General features: G+C 41.5%; 2 protein-coding genes across 3 annotated transcripts; one reads left to right on the forward strand and one right to left on the reverse strand.

The window, feature by feature from the left end:
- Positions 1-499: 499 nt before the first annotated feature.
- On the reverse strand, positions 500-14792 carry slc35a3b (solute carrier family 35 member A3b). Of its 2 annotated transcripts, none has more exons than XM_004570512.4 (8): positions 14587-14792; positions 9583-9794; positions 9244-9398; positions 7628-7750; positions 7309-7483; positions 3274-3392; positions 3032-3165; positions 500-1089 (listed from the first exon to the last, which is right to left on the reverse strand). In XM_004570512.4, exons 2-8 carry the CDS (start codon positions 9773-9775, stop codon positions 996-998), a joined length of 993 nt encoding a protein of 330 aa, XP_004570569.1. In that variant the 5' UTR covers positions 9776-9794; positions 14587-14792; the 3' UTR covers positions 500-995. The 2 variants fall into 2 exon arrangements, with proteins under 2 accessions (XP_004570569.1, XP_076732620.1); XM_076876505.1 differs by lacking the exon at positions 14587-14792 and adding an exon at positions 10515-10654.
- A 662-nt stretch (positions 14793-15454) lies between these two features.
- Positions 15455-18741, forward strand: imp3 (IMP U3 small nucleolar ribonucleoprotein 3). The gene is made up of 7 exons (XM_004570510.2): positions 15455-15696; positions 15831-15938; positions 16127-16201; positions 17075-17154; positions 17261-17312; positions 17441-17513; positions 17645-18741. Exons 1-7 carry the CDS (start codon positions 15560-15562, stop codon positions 17669-17671), a joined length of 552 nt encoding a protein of 183 aa, XP_004570567.1. The 5' UTR covers positions 15455-15559; the 3' UTR covers positions 17672-18741.
- The last annotated feature ends 33 nt before the right edge of the window (positions 18742-18774 follow it).

Consider the following 18774-nt stretch of genomic DNA (forward strand, 5'->3'; position numbering starts at 1 on the left):
GAAATGACAGGAAGACAACAGCGACTCGAATAAACACTTGTTACAGTCAAGGTAGGGAGAAGAGCATCTCTGAATGCATAACACATCGAACCTGCTGTCAGCTAAGAAACTGGGGTTACAGTTAATACATGATAGTTTTAGAGGTATTTTCCTGGCACGCTTTAAGCAGAACACAAGCCCTTGTATGTATGACAGCCCTGAGTATTGTTGCTAAACCTGTCTATCCCTTTACGACCCATCTTCTGATGCTTCCAACAAGATAATCGACCCTATCATGAAGCGCAAATCATGTCAAACTGTTTGTTTGAACATGAGAGCTCGCTGTACTCAAACAGCCTCCAGTAGAGCACCTTGGCAATGTGGTGGAGGATCCAGACAGATTATAAAAATCTGATACGACGCGCTCCTTTGTTATTATTATTTTAGCACGTGCTTGTGGGGATCTAGTAAGTGCAATATGCTGTTGTGCTTTTTCAAAACTTCTCTGCTGATATCTAAAGAAACACTTTCCATTTGCCCCCGCGACCCTGAAAAGGATAAGCGGAAGTGAATGGATGGCTGGACTTTCCATTTGCACTAAAATTATGTGCCACTTCTTCAAAAGACGTGATCATTTTAAAATTACAATTCTTTAGCAACCCAAAGCTTAAATGTAGCATCTGTACCTCCTGAGGTGGAACGTCACAGTTCTAATACTGACACACGTGAACTAGTTTCACATTAGTTTGCCAGCAAGGATATGGTTTGCTTATCATGTCCTCCTGTTCGCCTTACGCCGTTTTCTTTTCTGTAGTGTTAAGTTTACCTGACATGCTCAAAACAATAGCTTTCACATGAGTCACTGCTAACATCCATTTTGCACTTTTTCAGAGAAGGCCCACTTCCAAAAGACTGTATTTCCCAGTAACTTGTCTTTACTTTTTCTGTAATGAAATTATTCATGTGGCAAATTCCTGGTCACAGTTCGTAGAGCCACAATTCACGCAAGTCTCTGATTACACTTTGTTGGTGCTGCTGCTGGCAGGTTTCTGCTCATAGCCGTAAAGAAATGTGGCAGCAATAACCAGCACTGCACCTAGAAAAAATACGCTGAGAGACACAGAGAAAAAGAAAATGCATTAAGTTGGAAGCACAACACGTGAGGCAACTTGTGTGTATGACAGTTATCACTGTTACTATTACTAGTTCTGTGTGGAGCTTTGCCAAGATTTTGAATACAGTGCCTTTCAAAAACATTGCTGCTGATTAGAAGATAGCGAAACAGTAGTTGCCCTCTTCAGGATTTCTTTCTTGTTATGTTATGACGTGACTTAATTCTGATTTTCCACATTGTTTTTGGAAAGCTGACATGTTCAGTATATTCATCACACGCAGGCCTGATTACTGCCAGACCAGCTGAATTGAGAAATCCCTTAAACAGAAGCTGGATGGTGAAGTGAAGTAGGCTAAAAGATCTCAAAAAGTCATCTATTAGTCTGGAAAGGGGTTACAAAGCCATTTCTAAGGCTTTAGAACTTCAGTGAACCACGGTGAGAATCATTATCCACAAATGCAGAAAACTTACAACAGTGGTGAATCTTCTCAGCAGCAGTTATCCTACCAAAATTACTCCAAGATGATCAACGGTCACAAATGAACCTAGAAGACCATCTAAAGCAGAGTTAAACAACTCCAGGCCTCAAGTGCTGGTGTCCTGCAGGTTTTAATGATTAGTTTAGTGCCAGGCCTCTGGAGAACTTCAAGACATGTTGAGGGGGTAATTTAGCCATTTAAATCAGCTGTGTTGGATCAAGGACACATCTAAAACGTGCAGGACACCGACACTTGAGGCCCGGAGTAGCCTACCCCTGGTCAAAAAGAACTGCAGGCCTAACTTGTCTGACTTAAAGTCACTCCACAAGAGTCTCCAAAGAGACTGTGCAAAAATAGCATCAGTGTGAGAGTCTAAGGCAAGAACCAGTGCTGGCCAAAAGAACATAAAGACTCATATTATATTTACCAAAAATATCTTGATGACTCCCAAGACTTTTTAGAAAATATTCTGTGACGAGACGAAAGGTGAACTTCTTGGAAGCTTTCATTCCTGTTACATGCATCTCCTAAAAGAATTTCATACCAGCAGTCAAACATGGTGGTGATGTTCGGGGGCTGTTTTTCTGCTTCAGGAATTGGACAACTTGCTGTTCCCTGATGGAACCATGAATTCTGCTCTGTACCATAAAATCCTGAAGAAGAATCTCCGGCCATGAGTTTATGCCCTGAAGCTCAAGGTTTCTCGGCTTATGCGGCATCACCATGTCTTGCAGTCCTTGCAGATTGCTTCTGCCGAAGGCGGCACAGCCACTTATTACGTTTTAATAACTAACCCAGTTATTTACTTGGCTTATCTTTTCTAATTCTAAAATTTGTTTGATGATCTGAAACATCTAAATTTAACAAATATGCAAAAAACTACAAAATCAGGAAGGTGGCAAAAACTTTTCACTGCACAGTTTAACATGTTTGGAAGCAAAGACTTGCTGATTAGTATTAAAATAAGGCAGATTTTTATTAGTTAAAACCAAAAACGCTAAACTGGAGTTTGTGATGGAAGAACTATTTTTTAATCAACACAAAACCTGATGAAAATCCACAAATGTGAAGGTGGTCAGCGCAGTCAGGTGACTGTTAAAAGACATCTGGATTCTGTTTTAACTGGTTTCCTGATAATCAGTGTCAATTGCTGACACACAGGTAGGTCCAAAAGTTTTTGGATAATGATAGTTTTTAATAGCACGCCTCGTTACACCACCACAGTGGATTTTAAATCATGATTGTTTTCTGTAAAATAGACTGTGGTGGAGGCAAGAGGCAAAATTACAAACAAAGTTTCTTTGTCAGAAACTTAAGGACCTAAATGTATTTCAGCCTGTAGTAAAGCTGCTAGATCTAAAAAAAAAAAAAAAAACCCTCAAGAATATCATGTTTTCCACTGATAAAGTGTTAGCAAATTAATATTTTTTTTATTGTGCATAAGCGCGCTTGTGTTTACCTTGTGGGATTAAAGTCCTTCAACAGGAAATACGACATGAGTGTAGACACCATGATTGATAGAGAGGTGGCAAATCCTTTGAGGATGTTGTCAGCATATTTAATGACTACAGCCACGATCAGCCCGCCGAGAGCCTGAAGACATGCAAACAACACAAAGGCAGACATGAACAACTCCACAAAGACTGCCATAAAACTCATGGAAGTCAAATGATGTACTGTAGTGAAACACGATGGCGCAACCTGTAAGACGACAACTATGCAGGTAATAGTGTTGTATCCCTGGAAAATCCCCTCCTGCTTCAAGCTTTCGCCATCATACACCACCATGCCTGTCAAGCCAAACACAAAGCTGAACAAACCTGAAAGAGACAAGAGAAAGTGATAAAGATCAGGTCCTTGCTGGGACAAGTAAGACAAAGGTGGTGTTTTAACTAAGGAGCAATATAAGGCAAGAAGAACAAAAGGAAATGAGCCATAGCCATGCTGTCTTAAAGCAGACTGCAGTCCTAAGATACCATCAAGTTTTATCAATATACAGCCCATAAACTCACCTTGAATGTGCACCTCCTCAGTTCAATCTTTATTGTTATACACATAGAACAAAATATCCCAAGAAACTCACATCCATATGCCAAGAACAGTTTTACTTGCCAAATCACCAAATCAGTCTAACGTTGTGCTTGTACAAAGGTATATATGTATATATATGTATATATACATATATGTGTATATATATGTATATATACATATATGTATATATATGTATATATACATATATGTACACACACACACACACACACACACACACACACACACACATACATATGTATATATATATATATATAAACACCCAGCACGCCCCTGCGGGCGGTTTATCCTTCAAGCTCGGGTCCTCTACCAGAGGCCTGGGAGCTTGAGGGTCCTGCGCAGTATCTTAGCTGTTCCCAGGACTGCGCTCTTCTGGACAGAGATCTCCGATGTTATTCCCGGGATCTGCTGGAGCCACTCGCCTAGCTTGGGAGTCACCGCACCTAGTGCTCCGATTACCACGGGGACCACTGTTACCTTCACCCTCCACATCCTCTCGAGCTCTTCTCTGAGCCCTTGGTATTTCTCCAGCTTCTCGTGTTCCTTCTTCCTGATATTGCTGTCATTCGGAACCGCTACATCGATCACTACGGCCGTCTTCTTCTGTTTGTCTACCACCACTATGTCCGGTTGGTTAGCCACCACCATTTTGTCCGTCTGTATCTGGAAGTCCCACAGGATCTTAGCTCGGTCATTCTCCACCACCCTTTGGGGCATCTCCCATTTTGACCTCGGGACTTCCAGGTTGTACTCGGCACAGATGTTCCTGTACACTATGCCGGCCACTTGGTTATGGCGTTCCATGTATGCCTTGCCTGCTAGCATCTTGCACCCTGGTGTTATGTGCTGGATTGTCTCTGGGGCATCTTTACACAGCCTGCACCTGGGGTCTTGCCTGGTGTGATAGACCCCAGCCTCTATGGATCTTGTGCTCAGAGCTTGTTCTTGAGCTGCCATGATTAGTGCCTCTGTGCTGTCTTTCAGTCCAGCTTTGTCCAGCCACTGGTAGGATTTCTGGATATCAGCCACCTCCTCTATCTGCCGGTGGTACGTACCGTGCAGGGGCCTGTCCTTCCATGATGGTTCCTCGTCTCCCTCCTCTTTCTTGGGTTTCTGCTGCCTGAGGTATTCACTGAGCACTCGGTCAGTTGGGGCCATCTTCCCAATGTATTCTTGGATGTTCGTTGTCTCATCCTGGACTGTGGTGCTGACACTCACCAGTCCCCGGCCCCCTTCCTTCCGCTTAGCGTACAGCCTCAGGGTGCTGGACTTGGGGTGAAACCCTCCATGCATGGTAAGGAGCTTTCTTGTCTTTATGTCAGTGGCTTCTATCTCCTCCTTTGGCCAGCCTATTACCCCAGCAGGGTACCTGATCACGGGCAGGGCGTAGGTGTTGATGGCCCGGATCTTGTTCTTACCATTCAGCTGACTCCGCAGGACTTGCCTGACCCTCTGCAGGTACTTGGTGGTTGCAGCTTTCCTAGCAGCCTCTTCATGGTTTCCATTTGCCTGTGGGATCCCCAGGTACTTGTAACTGTCCTCTATGTCTGCAATGTTGCCTTCTGGTAGTTCAATCCTCTCAGTTCTGACTACCTTCCCTCTCTTTGTTACCATCCGACTACACTTCTCCAGTCCGAACGACATTCCAATGTCATTGCTGTATAGCCTGGTAGTGTGGATCAGTGAATCGATGTCTCGTTCACTCTTGGCATACAGCTTGATGTCATCCATGTACAGGAGGTGGCTGACAACTGCTCCATTCTGTTGTCGGTATCTTTAGCCAGTCTTGTCAATGATCTCACTGAGGGGGTTCAGGCCTATGCAGAACAGCAGTGGGGACAGAGCATCTCCTTGGTAGATCCCGCACTTGATGGTGACTTGTGCTATGGGCTTGGAGTTGGCCTCTAGTGTTGTACGCCACATCCCCATTGAGTTCCTGATGAAGGCTCTTAGGGTCCCATTGATCTTGTACAATTCTAGGCATTCCAGTATCCAGCTGTGGGGCATTGAGTCATAGGCCTTCTTGTAATCAATCCAGGCAGTGCACAGGTTGGTCAGTCTGGTCTTGCAGTCTCGGCTGATTGTTCTGTCTACCAGTAGCTGGTGTTTTGCGCCTCTGGTATTCTTGCCAATTCCTTTCTGTGTCCCGCTCATGTATTGACCCATGTGCCTGTTCATCTTAGCCGATATGATGCCTGACAGGAGCTTCCATGTAGTACTGAGGCAGGTTATTGGTCGGTAGTTGGAGGGGACCGGTCCCTTCTTGGGGTCCTTGGGGATCAGGACCGTCCGACCTTCGGTTAGCCATTCCGGGTGTCTCTCGTTAACTAGCAGCTGGTTCATTTGTGCTGCCAGACGCTCGTGGAGTGCAGTCAGCTTCTTTAGCCAGTAGGCGTGAACCATGTCGGGCCCTGGTGCTGTCCAACTCTTCATACTGGAGACCCTTTCTTGGATATCTGCCACTGTGATGGTTACTGGACCCTGTTCAGGGAGGTCGCTGTGGTCTGCCCTCAGATCCACTAGCCACTGAGCATTGCCGTTATGGGTTGCGTCCTTCTCCCATATGCTCTTCCAGTATTGCTCCGTCTCCAGCCTTGGTGGTGCTGTTCTCTTATTATTATTGTTCCCTTGCCACTGAGAGTACACCTTTGCTGGTTCTGTGGAAAACAGCTGGTTTATTCTCCTGCCTTCTATCTCTCTGGTGTACCTCCTCAAGCGGCTGGCCAAGGCTGTGAGTCTTTGCTTGAAAGTTTCCAAGGCCTCAGGTATGGACAGCTTGCTGTATTTCTTATGCACCTTCTTTGTCGCACCTTTCTGCAACTCCGTTAGTTGGCTAACCTCCCTCCGTGCTACTTTGATCTTGCCCTCTAGCCTCCTTCTCCATGGAGGGTACTGCCCCTTGTGGCTGTTCAACTTGTAGCCAAGCATCTCACTGATCACTGCTGCCGTACTGTAGATCAGCTTGTTAGTGTCGGTAATCGTGGTTGTAGGTATTGTAGGTATGTAGGTATAACATGTCCTTCTGTTAGCACATTAACTTACAAATGGAGCCTGAGGCTTGTAAACGAAATGCTGTCCAAACTCTGCAGAAACCCCTGGTATAAAATGAGATTTTCCCTGACTGAATGTCAACAGTTAGATGATGTTAAATTAGATACAGAGAAGTCTTGCATGTTGCACCATTTTTCATGCTTACAGCTCTTATTTAATTTTGCACTGAATTTCTTATAATAGTCTCTCTTTAGTTTTACTTAGAGTCATGTTATTATTGGATACATTGTAGTCATTAAGCCGACCATGAAATCCTCTACATACCACAGTATTCTAGAGTCAAATGCAACCCCATCTGTCTGACAGCTAAATGATCCCTAGCGCAGCAGCGAATCTACAGCAGAACAGCTGAAAAATAAAAGAAGTCCAGACCTCAACCTGCCTGAAGTGCTGCGGGAGCTGTGCACAAATGACTGTCTGCAAACCTCACTGTAAGACAGAGTAAAAGTAACTCTGCAACAATGTGAGTGACTGATAAAGTCATTTTAAAAACAAGTGCTACAAGTTCTTGCAAGCTGCTAAATCATGCGGTGTACTTTCACAGGAACTGCATAACTTTCTGAGAAAACGTTTGTTTGTAAGGAACCATACATTCCTCGCTCAGCCTGTCATATAAATGGAGGTATAGCCACTCACCCAGCTGTATATTACGAAGCCACAGACTCTGGCTTGTCTCTTTGAGGATCTTCTCAAAGTAAACTCCAGCAAAACCACTGGACACACAGGCCATCAGCACAGCGATCAGGCCCACAAACTGGGAGCTTGCAGACATTACATTCTGTTCAGAGTCACCCAGAGACTCGACGGGCAACTGTGAAGGTTGAAACACTGATGAGCGTGTGCAAAGGCATAGGCTTTTATCAAAGCACATGAATACACTGAGACTCCAAAAAAACCATTAGAAAGGTAGAAATGAAACATTAGTAATAATTGTGGTGACGGCGAGCGCTGTTACCTGCACCAGAGTGACCCCGGCCATGAGGAAGAGCAGGGAGAGCCACTGGTAGCTGCCTAACTTTTTCCCGAGCATGGAGACAGAGAACAAAGCTGTGGTGAGGATCTTCAACTGGTACGTGACCTGTTAGACACAAAAACACAAGTGATGCTTTAAGTAAATGATGGATTACTCCCATCCTCACTACAGCACATAAAAATTGATACAGTACTGGCTACAGTCTGAGTTACAGTAGAGTTGATCAAGTTGCTACCTATGCTCCTTCTTTTTCTTAAATAACATCCTGTTGCTTTCGATTTCTTCTCTGCCATATTTAATTTTTCTTGTTATTTACACTCTTACTTTTTCATTTTGACTGTGTCCACAATTATATTTCATGCTACAGTCATATTTTCCTATCTTTTATTGTGCTCTTCAAAGCATATCGCATTTTTCAGAGTGTTACAAACACAAACTTTATTTATTTATTATTTAGCACACAATAATGGGTAGTATAGAAATGCCACAGTTACAGAAAATGCATTCATATCCAGAAATCTTCTTTCCAGCTACTTCTCGTTCTTTTGGAAGATCTACTGTATTCTAATTCTTCATCTGTACTTTGATGCCTTTCATTCAGCAGCCCACTGTGCAGGGGTCAGGACAGATCTGTTTAAAAATGGAAGAGACACGCCATTTCTAAGAATCCTCTCTGTGATAGATAAGAGGACACATGTTTGCACTCCGGAAATAAACATTGAACTTGTTGTGCTTCATTCCTATTGGGACAGCTTCATTTGCAAGATTTTTGTCACTGAGTTGCTGTTAAAAGGATGATCTGAAATGTTCCCAAGTGCCTCTTATTCACTTTCTTCTTCAGGTTTTTTAGCGCTCAAGGACAAATGGGTAGTATTATTAATTGGGTAATAATAGTCTCACAATTCTACTTAAAAATGTTATTGCGTTATTCATTTATGTAAAGAACTGCGTATATGCGAAAAAGGACAGAAACTGGAACTGGATGTCATGAACGTATAAATCTTGGTGTTCATTTGAAAATGGTTACTTTGTGACAAAGAAGAAAAGTGAACATGGCCTTTTTACCAGCTAGTCGTCTGTATTTTTTTTAAATTATTTTTTAAATTAATTTTCCAAGTTCACAAAACAGTTTCAGTCAGTTTGAATTGTTTTCCAAAGTATGTTTTTTTGGTTTATTGTTTTTTTTTAGATCACTATAGAGTTTGTTCACATCCAATTATAAATGTTATTTATAAAAAATATCATTTTAGAAATGAGGGATGTGAAGCTTTAATTTAAACAAACATATTTTATATGTTTTATGATTTTTTCCAGTGTTCCAAAACTCAATAACTAGCATTTTCCTCTTTAATATTTACAGAATATAGCAGAGGGTATAGCTTTAGTACCACTTAAATTAATCAAACAAGCCTTATGAGATTAGAACAGATGACATCTGTGAGATAGATTTATGTAAATATTTACCAGGATATCCACTGTACACTGTGAATGCAGAAATGTACACAATACAAACCAGCCATGTGAAACCATAAAGAAACCAGTTCACGCACACAAACTCAGTGAGCTTGAACAAGCACATTCATTCATTTGTATGTAACCTGATAGGTGGCTGCGTCCAGGTTGGACAGGGCAACATAGAGCAGATTGTTCTGCAGAGTGTAGATCCCTGCAGGAACGGCCAGCTTCACGAGCTCCACGGGCTTGTTCAGAATCTCCTTGTTCAGCAGCTCGTACATTGCCGTCAAGCTAAAATCTAAGAGAAACAGAGAGAGCGCTGTCAGTAATTTAGAAAACGAGTGCTACAAGTTCGTGCTGTTAAAGGTGGTTCTGCAACCTGCTAAATCATGTGGGGTACTTTTCAACCTATGAAGTTTATTAACTAGACTGGGGATTTTCTACCCAAGTAGGATCCAAAACTGATTTTCCTCCTTACTCACTGTTCTCACTGAAGATGAGGAGAGTGCACATAAAAATCTTGAGCACTTCAGCTGACACTACGGCAGAGGAGGCGAGGTAGCGAGGACCGTTCTCCTTCAGGGTACGGGAGTAGCGCATGGTGAGAACCAGCAGGGTGGTTTGCAGCACCAGAACCCCCAGAGACACGTATTTTAGCCTGGAGGAAAGCGCCATTGTGGAGGAATGTTCGACTCTGCAGAGAGACAGTGAAGGAGCCTTTTAGGGTGGACAGGAAGAAAATGAAAAAAAGAAGAGTGAACTGAAAGGTTCATTCAGCTTGTTCACACAAACATAAGGACTCACAGAGAGCGTCCTGACACGCTGAGCAAGGCTGCTGCAGTGTCCTTGAGCTAGAAATTGACTTCTGCCTCGAACACTTAAGAAGTTGCAGAAATGCACGAGAAAACAGTGGAAGAGACTGAGGATTAACAGGCTGTGACTGGTCCTTCACAGACACAGTCTAACAATAAAAAGTAATGGGGAACATGTCGGAAACAGCTGTCACCTTTCCTTTGTCTTGTTATTGGAAATCTGTCCTCCAGCAAGACAAGTGCAGATTTAGTGCAGGAGAGGAACGTGTCGGTCAACCATTGCTGAAACTGTTACACGACCAGCTGGAAAACCATAGCCTCCATCTACCCTGGCTAATGACATAGCTGTGCACTACTTATCCACACTCGCACCAGAATTCTAATAACATTCGATGGCAGCTGTCACAGGTGTCATTTATAAAAAAATACAAATCATTTCTCGTCTAAACTTGTCAGAGGTTTGTGGCTTAAAGATGAAAAAGCACAGCAAATTGTAAAGTCCTAAAATTTAAATAAATAATTTAAAATTAGGAAGGATTTTATACATGAGTGAATTAAACAAGTGTGAACCTTTAGCTGACAGTGATGAGACAATTACTAACCCGTCTCCTGACTCTGGCATCTGGGGCGTCTGAAGAGAAACAGTCCTCATTCTTTTATCTTTTATTTCCAAATTGAGGCATCGTCCACTTGCCTTCATCACAAGACTCACAGAGTCAGCTCACCTTCAAGTAGTAGGAGGAACTGCTCATTTTCTCACAAGGTGAAAGTGTGGGATCGGCTCAGGTGGACTGTTTGCACAGCACGATTATTAGTTAATCCCTGTTAACAGCGAGGCCTCTGTTTCTCCACTGTCTTCAGACAATTACGCACACCGAATCTGACTCACGCACAGTTTGCAGTTCCTTCTTGTTCTTACTGATTCATGACATCATCTCAAACAAACGGACCTCGAGCAAAAGTAATGTCAGAGCAAACTTGTGACTCTGTTATGCTGTGAAGCATTTATATGTGTTGTATTTGAACAGGGATTTAGTTTAAAAATTCTATTTAGTTTTTTCAAAAAGGGATGTACAACTAGCCAAGATGAACGCCTTGAAGTGGTGGCAGAGAAGGAGGTGCTATGTTTTCAGCACAGTGACCTCTTTATGTAGGAGCTCTGCTTAGCAGAGGGGCACGGCTGCACAGTCCCTCTCTGTTTCTGTGTGTGTCAGTGTGTGCGTGAGTGCCCTCCTTACAGCCTGCAGTGTCTACACCCAACACACTCTGCCAACTCTCTCCAACTATATTTCAAACTTTTTTTTTTAGGTAGTGTCATCTGTGTTCTTGCTTATTCACGTCCATCCATCCATTTTCTTAAGTGATGGTCCTCTTCACACTCCCGATGACATCTATGGCCACTTTAGAATCACTAAAGCTAACATGCATGTCGTCAGAGTGTGGGAGGAAGTACCTGGAGAGAACCCACCCAGACATGGGAGAGTGTGCAAACTCTACACAAAAGAGCACCAGCTAGCTGGTGCATTCAAACCCAGGACCATGTTGCTGTGCGGTGACGATGCTAACCACTGCAGCCCGAATATTACAGATGTAAATATGCTCACGCTTAACCTACATATGAATGAAAAGAAAATGGACAGTATACAGTATGTGATTGTGTCACGTTCAAATTAGTAACATCATTAGTATTACAACCTTAAAAATGTCTCACTGTTACAGCTCAAGGTTTAAAAGATGTAAAGAAAGGTTATATTTCTATATGCAAACCAATTTAAAGGCAAACTTTTACCTAGATAAAGAAAACTATTCTCCACTAAGTCATATTAATTTTAATTCGAATATTTGAATGACTTAGACAAAACTATAATGTAATTACCATGAACAGTTCACCTTTCCGGCATTTTGCTACGTGCAAATAATATTGATCTGCTGGCTGGTGGTGCAGTGGTTAGCGCTGTCGCCTCGCAGCAGCAGGAAGGTTCTGGTTGTGAAACAGCTGGTTGGCTCAAGCCTCTTTGAATTAAATTTGCATGTTTTCTAGGTGCTTCATGAATATCAGCTTAAATTGTTACCTGTCTCTCTGCGCTACCCCTACGATGGATCTGGACCATGTTTATCTTTGTAACGTTGTATCTACATCTCATATGGAGGGCAATAAATACATGAATACAAATACATAAGGAATGATAAAGAATTGGAGACTGAGGCAAAGAGTGACTCAGACCCTACCAACCTTCAGACGTCACTTTTATTCTGACCAATACTACACACCTGTAAATCTTTCTGATTGCATTTTGCTTTGCAGTTTGGAGGAGTTGGAAATTCTGCCCACAGACATACTTACAGTACTGTGCAAAATTCTCGAGTCACACTTAATTTTTTGTGTTTTATATAGAAAATGGGAACTAGGGCCAACTATTTATTGAAAGATGCAAACTGAACATACAACATATAAGGCAAAAAGAGAGCTTGTACACTTCTAACTAGCTTTACTCCCAACAGAGCCTTACAGTGTCTTCAGACCTTCTCCTCCTTGATGATCATTTAAATCAAATATTTAAATGTTACTGATGAGGCTTCAGTGAACAGTAGGATCAGCTGAAGGGCCAGATGCATCTTGCAGGTCCTGTTTGAGGTCTTTGCTGGATTTTCCTAGTTCTTAAGGACATGAATCTCAGATACTGATGATCTGCGGTAGATAGTTTTTCAGGGCAGATGCTTTTTCCCTTGTCCTCCACTTGTTTGATCGTCTCACATTTTTCTAAGAACACACTGTACACGATGTTGAGATATCCCATGTTTTCAGCTTATAGTTCTTTGGGAATCACCTTATTGGTACAAAAATATTATTTTATTTCTGTCAAACTCTGCTATTTGTGGTGTTTTTCACTGATTCAATTAAAAATGTTGACTTTTCTTAAAAGGGGATGCCTAAAGATACAATTTAAAGTTGGTTCTTTTCTACGTTATCTGTTTTGTGTAGATACAACACTGGTTCATCCTTAAACTTAGGTGCCTCTTTATGCTTGAATCATGCATAGGTCAGTGTAAAATGACTTAACAAACCAGTTTCTCTGAAAATAAAAAGATGGATGTTGAAAGACCTTAGAAAGCCTGGAGGTCTGCTGTTCAAGGCCCCTTTAAAAGTTAGAATGAACTCTGCAAATATATAGAAAAAAATTATAGAAATGGGCAGTGACTCAAGACTTTTGTACAGTACTGTAAACACATGTCAGAGTACCCGTGACTCATGATACCCTGGTGACAGCTACTGTAACAGGAAGTACACCAGGAAGTTTTAAGTGCTTTAGCACACATGCAGATTGGGAATGTGAAAAGACCAACACTGCTATCACAGCTGGTAAATATACAGTAGATGAGACTATTTAGAAATACAAATTCATTAATGAAACACATTTCCTACAGTAAAAAAAAATTGATATTTAAAGTTATCTGCAACAGAATAATGAGACATCAACATTAATTTGTCACAGACTTATCAACAACCCACGCAGATTCACACTAGAGAACAGGAAATCTTTTGCCAGCTCCTTGAAATGAGTTTATAAACAGCTCTTCTCTGCCATAGAGAGCATCTCATTGAGTATCACTGAGTATCAAGCTGTCACTCAACAGTTAGGTTCAGCTCAGCATTGAGATCAAGTTACAAACTGAGCTGTTTACACTTTTTAACTTTTTCAAGACACATTATCAGTTTAAGACGTGCGTGCGCTTTTTCGTTTGGGGGCGAATATCTCAAACGCACAGTTCTGGATGCGAATGATCTTTGCGTCTGCTTGCCTGTCTGAGTGCTGATTGGTTGATGAGTGGGCCGGAAAGGAGCGACAGCGGAGTTCACCGGAAACGGGAGAAGCAAGAATCATAAAAAATAAAACACGAAAAAGCACAGACGGTGGACACTTTTAATTCCTTTCAGCACTCGCTCCCACTTCAGGGACTGACGGGCAGGCCGACAACAGCACCAGGAAGAGTGACCCACAAACCGGTTATTCCGCGTATTTGATTCTGAAGCTGATAGACAACAAACGCTCTCCGCACGCTCACGGGAAATCCGAAACTGCCAACGCACTACTCCCGCTCAAGCGCATAAACCCGGACTCAAAGGGACAGTGTTTGGAGACGTTGTGCCACATTTGGGGGCTTTTAGATTTTCAGAGAATTCACTACAACAGGACAGGGTAGCACAGCACTGGCAGAACTTCCAAGTCAGTGTGAAGAAATGAAGTCTAAAGTGGAGCTTTGCTCTGCTGATATCTTGAGAAAAGGAGTAATATTACATATAGTGACGTGGAGCAGAGCTGACCTCCATCACCAGAAAACTTTGACGTATTTGTTTGGCGGTAGTTAAGCTGAGCAAACATCACACTCGTAAGGATGCGGACCTGTTGAAGGGCAAACCCACATGTGAAGGGAAGGTGTGAAAGTTAGAGTGAGTGAATGCCCCGTTGTTTAATTAAAGACGTATGTGCTGGTTATGGTTCCCCCAAATGTTGCTGATAGTGAAACACGGTGTCTCTGAAGGCATCTTCACAGATTTAAAAAGGAAGCAGAAGGTGTTCACTGTTAAAGTTAGCCACAAAAGATGTCTCCGCAGACAATCGGATGTTTAACAGGCTTTTTTAAACAGCAAATTCTTATCTCGGTGAAACTTACCTGTGGGTCTGGAGCTAAGCTTAGGGTGTAGATGACAGGATGTGGGCGCCCGCACTCTTGATGGTCCTGTCCTCGCTTTCTCTTTACTAAAGATTGACTCTCATGGCGCTAAACTAACAGTCAGCATAGCTGTCTCAGCTGTAATTCACGGCACGCTTTTGATTTTTACGCATATAGCAAACGCGGTGCCTCCTCCTCTGGAGGCTACACTCAATGAATGAACCCACGTGTAGCTGAGAAGGACTCAGTTTAGAAGTTTGGTGACACCTGCCGAAATATGACAAAGTAAACAAGAATACACCGAAGGGGGAACAGTTTCACACCAAAGGCCCCTCTTTTGTCCTCAACATATGTAACATATTTTTTAAATATACATAATAAAATGTAATAAATACCCCTAACAAAGGCTAATCACTAAAACGATATTCACATGCACAGCTTTACACCATATTTCGCTGGAATAGTTATTTAAAGCACTTCAATTCCCCTCTGATTCAAGAGCTATCTGTTAACATTTACTGGGCTGTAAAAAAAAAAAGAATTCAGATATTATCAGTAATTTAAAAATTCATACATCGAAGGAACTTGCTTTAAAACAGATTTGCTACATAAGTACATTTATTCTTTAATTACTGTTATTTCTACAAATGGTAAATAAATGGTAAATGGTCTGTATTTATCTATAACTCTAATAATAACAACCTAGAGTGACTTTCCAATCACATTTGATATTTGTGAGTAAGCAAACGATTACGATTACATTAGTATTAAAAATTATTATTTTAAAAAACCACGAGGTTTCTGTTACAATAAAACACGGTAGCACAGATTTATCATCTGTGCTACCGTGTTTTGTTAGGTTGCGGGGTGGGGGCGCTGTTGCGGGCCACCACCTTCAGTTCTCGATGACGAAGAAGAAAAATAACAGCACGTGCTTCCTGTTTCTCCAGAAGTGGCGTGAAACGCTGTGAAAATGGTTCGTAAATTAAAGTATCACGAACAGAAGTTGTTGAAGAAGGTCGACTTCATCAACTGGGAGGTAGACAACAACCTGCACGAGGTCAAGGTGTTGCGGAAGTATCACATCGAGAAAAGGGAGGACTACACCAAGTGAGTCTGTGGCCGCTAGCTAGCTTTTAGCATCGGTTATTTACACTGTATAGACGTATAAACACATTTTTATACCATATTTCAGCTGATATTTACAAATCACACAGACACCATTTTTTCCTCCTGTGTCTCAGGTACAACAAGCTTAGTCGGAATGTCAGAGACCTGGCCAGAAAAATCAGAGACCTGGATGAGAAAGATGGCTTCAGAGCACAGAGCACACATCAATTACTGGAAAAACTGTAAGGTTTTGGATATTACAGTTATTTAATATGGATAAAATCCTCTTAATGTTAATTCAAGCTGACATCTTTTAACTCTGCGCTTGTTTCCTGTGTGGTTTTGAGCAGATTTTGATTGCTGTGTTGTTTATTGTTTTCTAAACCTTTGTTGATATTACACAGAGAATCTTTTTCTTCCTTCACCTCAGATACAGCATTGGTCTCATCCCCACCAGACAGAATTTGTCCCTCACAGAGAAAGTCACAGCTTCTTCATTCTGCAGGTACATTTATGTGTATATCTTAAACTCATAAAGTGTACTGTACTGTGGAAAAGTCTGGAGGTGCTCCTCATTTTTTATATTTTGCTTCTGAGGCACCAGAATTTCATGTAATTTTTAAAGTGGTCTTGTGCAAAGTTCTACAGGCTTTCTGAAAGTTCGTTATTGGAGATTGGCTGCTTTTTCACTCATTCTTAGTCCAGTGCTTGTGCCTGATCATTTTGTTTTGCTAAGCCACTTAAAACTGACTTATGAACTGTTCAAGCATAAAGGCTCTTTTGTCACTCCTGGCTTTGAGGCTACATTTCAGCCAGTGGTGTTGGGGATCTTGTCAAATTTCATTTAATTATGAACACAGAAAACTACCATCAGATTTTGATCCACCATGCAGTACCACTTGGAAAACAGGTGATTGGCAATGGCTTCATTTGCCATTCAAGGCTTCTATCCATACCTGGATAGAAGAACACACTATGCAACAGTATCAGTCGTTGATTGGCCTCCCCAGAGTCTGGATCTCAGTGTGTGATCATCTTGATAGAGAACAGAACAAACGTCAGCGAACATCCAAGGAAGAGCTTTGAATGTTCTTCCAGAAGCAAGGAGAAATATTCCTGTACACAAAGAAATGACAAGCAAGCTATGTTGAAGCATGAAGGTGGTCAAATTTTGAGTTTCAAGTTTGTTAGAATTGTACAGACTGTTTATTATATACTGTATTTCAATGCATGTTTGGACATGTTTCATTAAATCTCTGCATGTATTTCTCATCTTCCTAGCAAAATATAAAGAAATGAGCGGTGGCTTGAGGCTTTTATACAGTGCTGTGTATAAATGCAAGCCTCTATGTATACTTTGTCTGTGTGATTCCTGCAGGAGGCGGCTGCCCAGCATCATGTTGAATCTTCGTATGGCTCAGAACCTGAAGACGGCAATTACTTTCATCGAACAAGGGCGTATCCTTGACTGCTGTGTTACTGTAAATTGTTATGCTTAACACTTCAGATTTGTCTTCATTCAAGGATTAAAACAGATTCAGTGTTGTCCTTGACTCAGTCACAGATGTGCGTGTTGGCCCGGATATTGTTACAGACCCAGCGTTTCTAGTCACAAGGTTGGTCTCCGGGTATTTAGTCTTCTCACAATATCTTTACCAACACAGAGGGCCTTTGACACAGATGCTTCACTATACTGCACATGTGAAAATGCTGACACTATTACTGTAACTTTTTTAAATGTAAGAAATATGGAAGATTTCGTCACGTGGGTGGACTCCTCGAAGATCAAGCAGCACGTGATGAATTACAATGAAGAGGTGAGTGATTTGTCAGAGTTTGTATGTACATATTTCAGTTACGAATGATTATCTGTTACTTAAATCGACAGTTTTCAGGACTGAATCCGAATTCTGATGCCTTGAAGCTCATCACTGTGTTTCTTTTGCAGCGGGACGACTTTGATATGATGGCATAAATCTGTTCTCCCAAAGTCATTCATCACACTGAGCGATGGAAAGAAGATCTCTGCTTTTTTTACTTTGCTGAGGAAAAACTACAGTGTGGGTTCCTTTTATTATGTAAACTGGGGAAAAAGTGAAAAGTGCTCCTGCGTCCCCAGAACCCAGGACTTACTCGAGCAGTCCGGAGAACAAAGAGGAATTTTACTATTGTCACACTTTGACAGAAGCTCTTGTATTTGAACGGCAGCTGTAAAATGTGTGTCAGTGAGTGTCCAAGTATAACTGATTGTAAAAGTTGAGGTGAGTCTGTATTGTTGTCACTAAAGCTGCAGAAACGCCACTACCACAAGATTTTGTAAACTTTTTTTTAAAAAGATGGGCATACCCTAAACCTACATTTATTCTAATGACCAGCAGGGGGCGACTATGGTGTTTGCCAGTTTTATAGAAGTTTATAGGAAAATGCCTCTTAGCGCCCTCTTTTTGTAACCTCAATAAATGATTCCCTGATGCGTTCATGGACTCAGTCACCAGTTCTCAGCCTTAGTTAATACAGCGTGTTTATTTTGTAAGTCATGGTCCTTGTTGGTGTCCAACATCCCTCAGTTTTATTGTGTGAAGGGCAAATGGCAATGCGTAGCTCGAATTTTAAAAAATAAAAAAGCTTTTCGAACTAGCAGATCATGTCACATATATATACACACACACACACACACACACACACACGTACGTCTTTAATACAGCAGTAAGCCTTTGTCGTCTTTGTTCATTTGGGGATCATAAAGAGCAGCTTAGCCTCTGGTCTGACTCGCTTTTTTGTTTTTCTTATTTGTTCTGTGTTTGTGTAAACACGAGCTCCTTGGTTTGTCTATACAGGGATTAACAAATTTATTAGACCCTTTGTACTAAAACAAATTACAAATATTTTAGAAATTTGACAAAAACCTTTTTAGTACGACAAACAAAACATTTTTATTTATTAGGCAAATGCACTCAAACATTCAAAACAGAATTTTTTGTTCAGGAATGCAAGTAATTAACTGTAATTTGACATCTTTATCACAAAATAAAGTGCTCGTCTATTTTTTTCTGATTTTTATTTGTAAAATTGAACTGG

The sequence above is a fragment of the Maylandia zebra genome, linkage group LG18 (genome assembly GCF_041146795.1).
Source record: "Maylandia zebra isolate NMK-2024a linkage group LG18, Mzebra_GT3a, whole genome shotgun sequence".
In the NCBI taxonomy this organism is placed as follows: domain Eukaryota; kingdom Metazoa; phylum Chordata; class Actinopteri; order Cichliformes; family Cichlidae; genus Maylandia; species Maylandia zebra.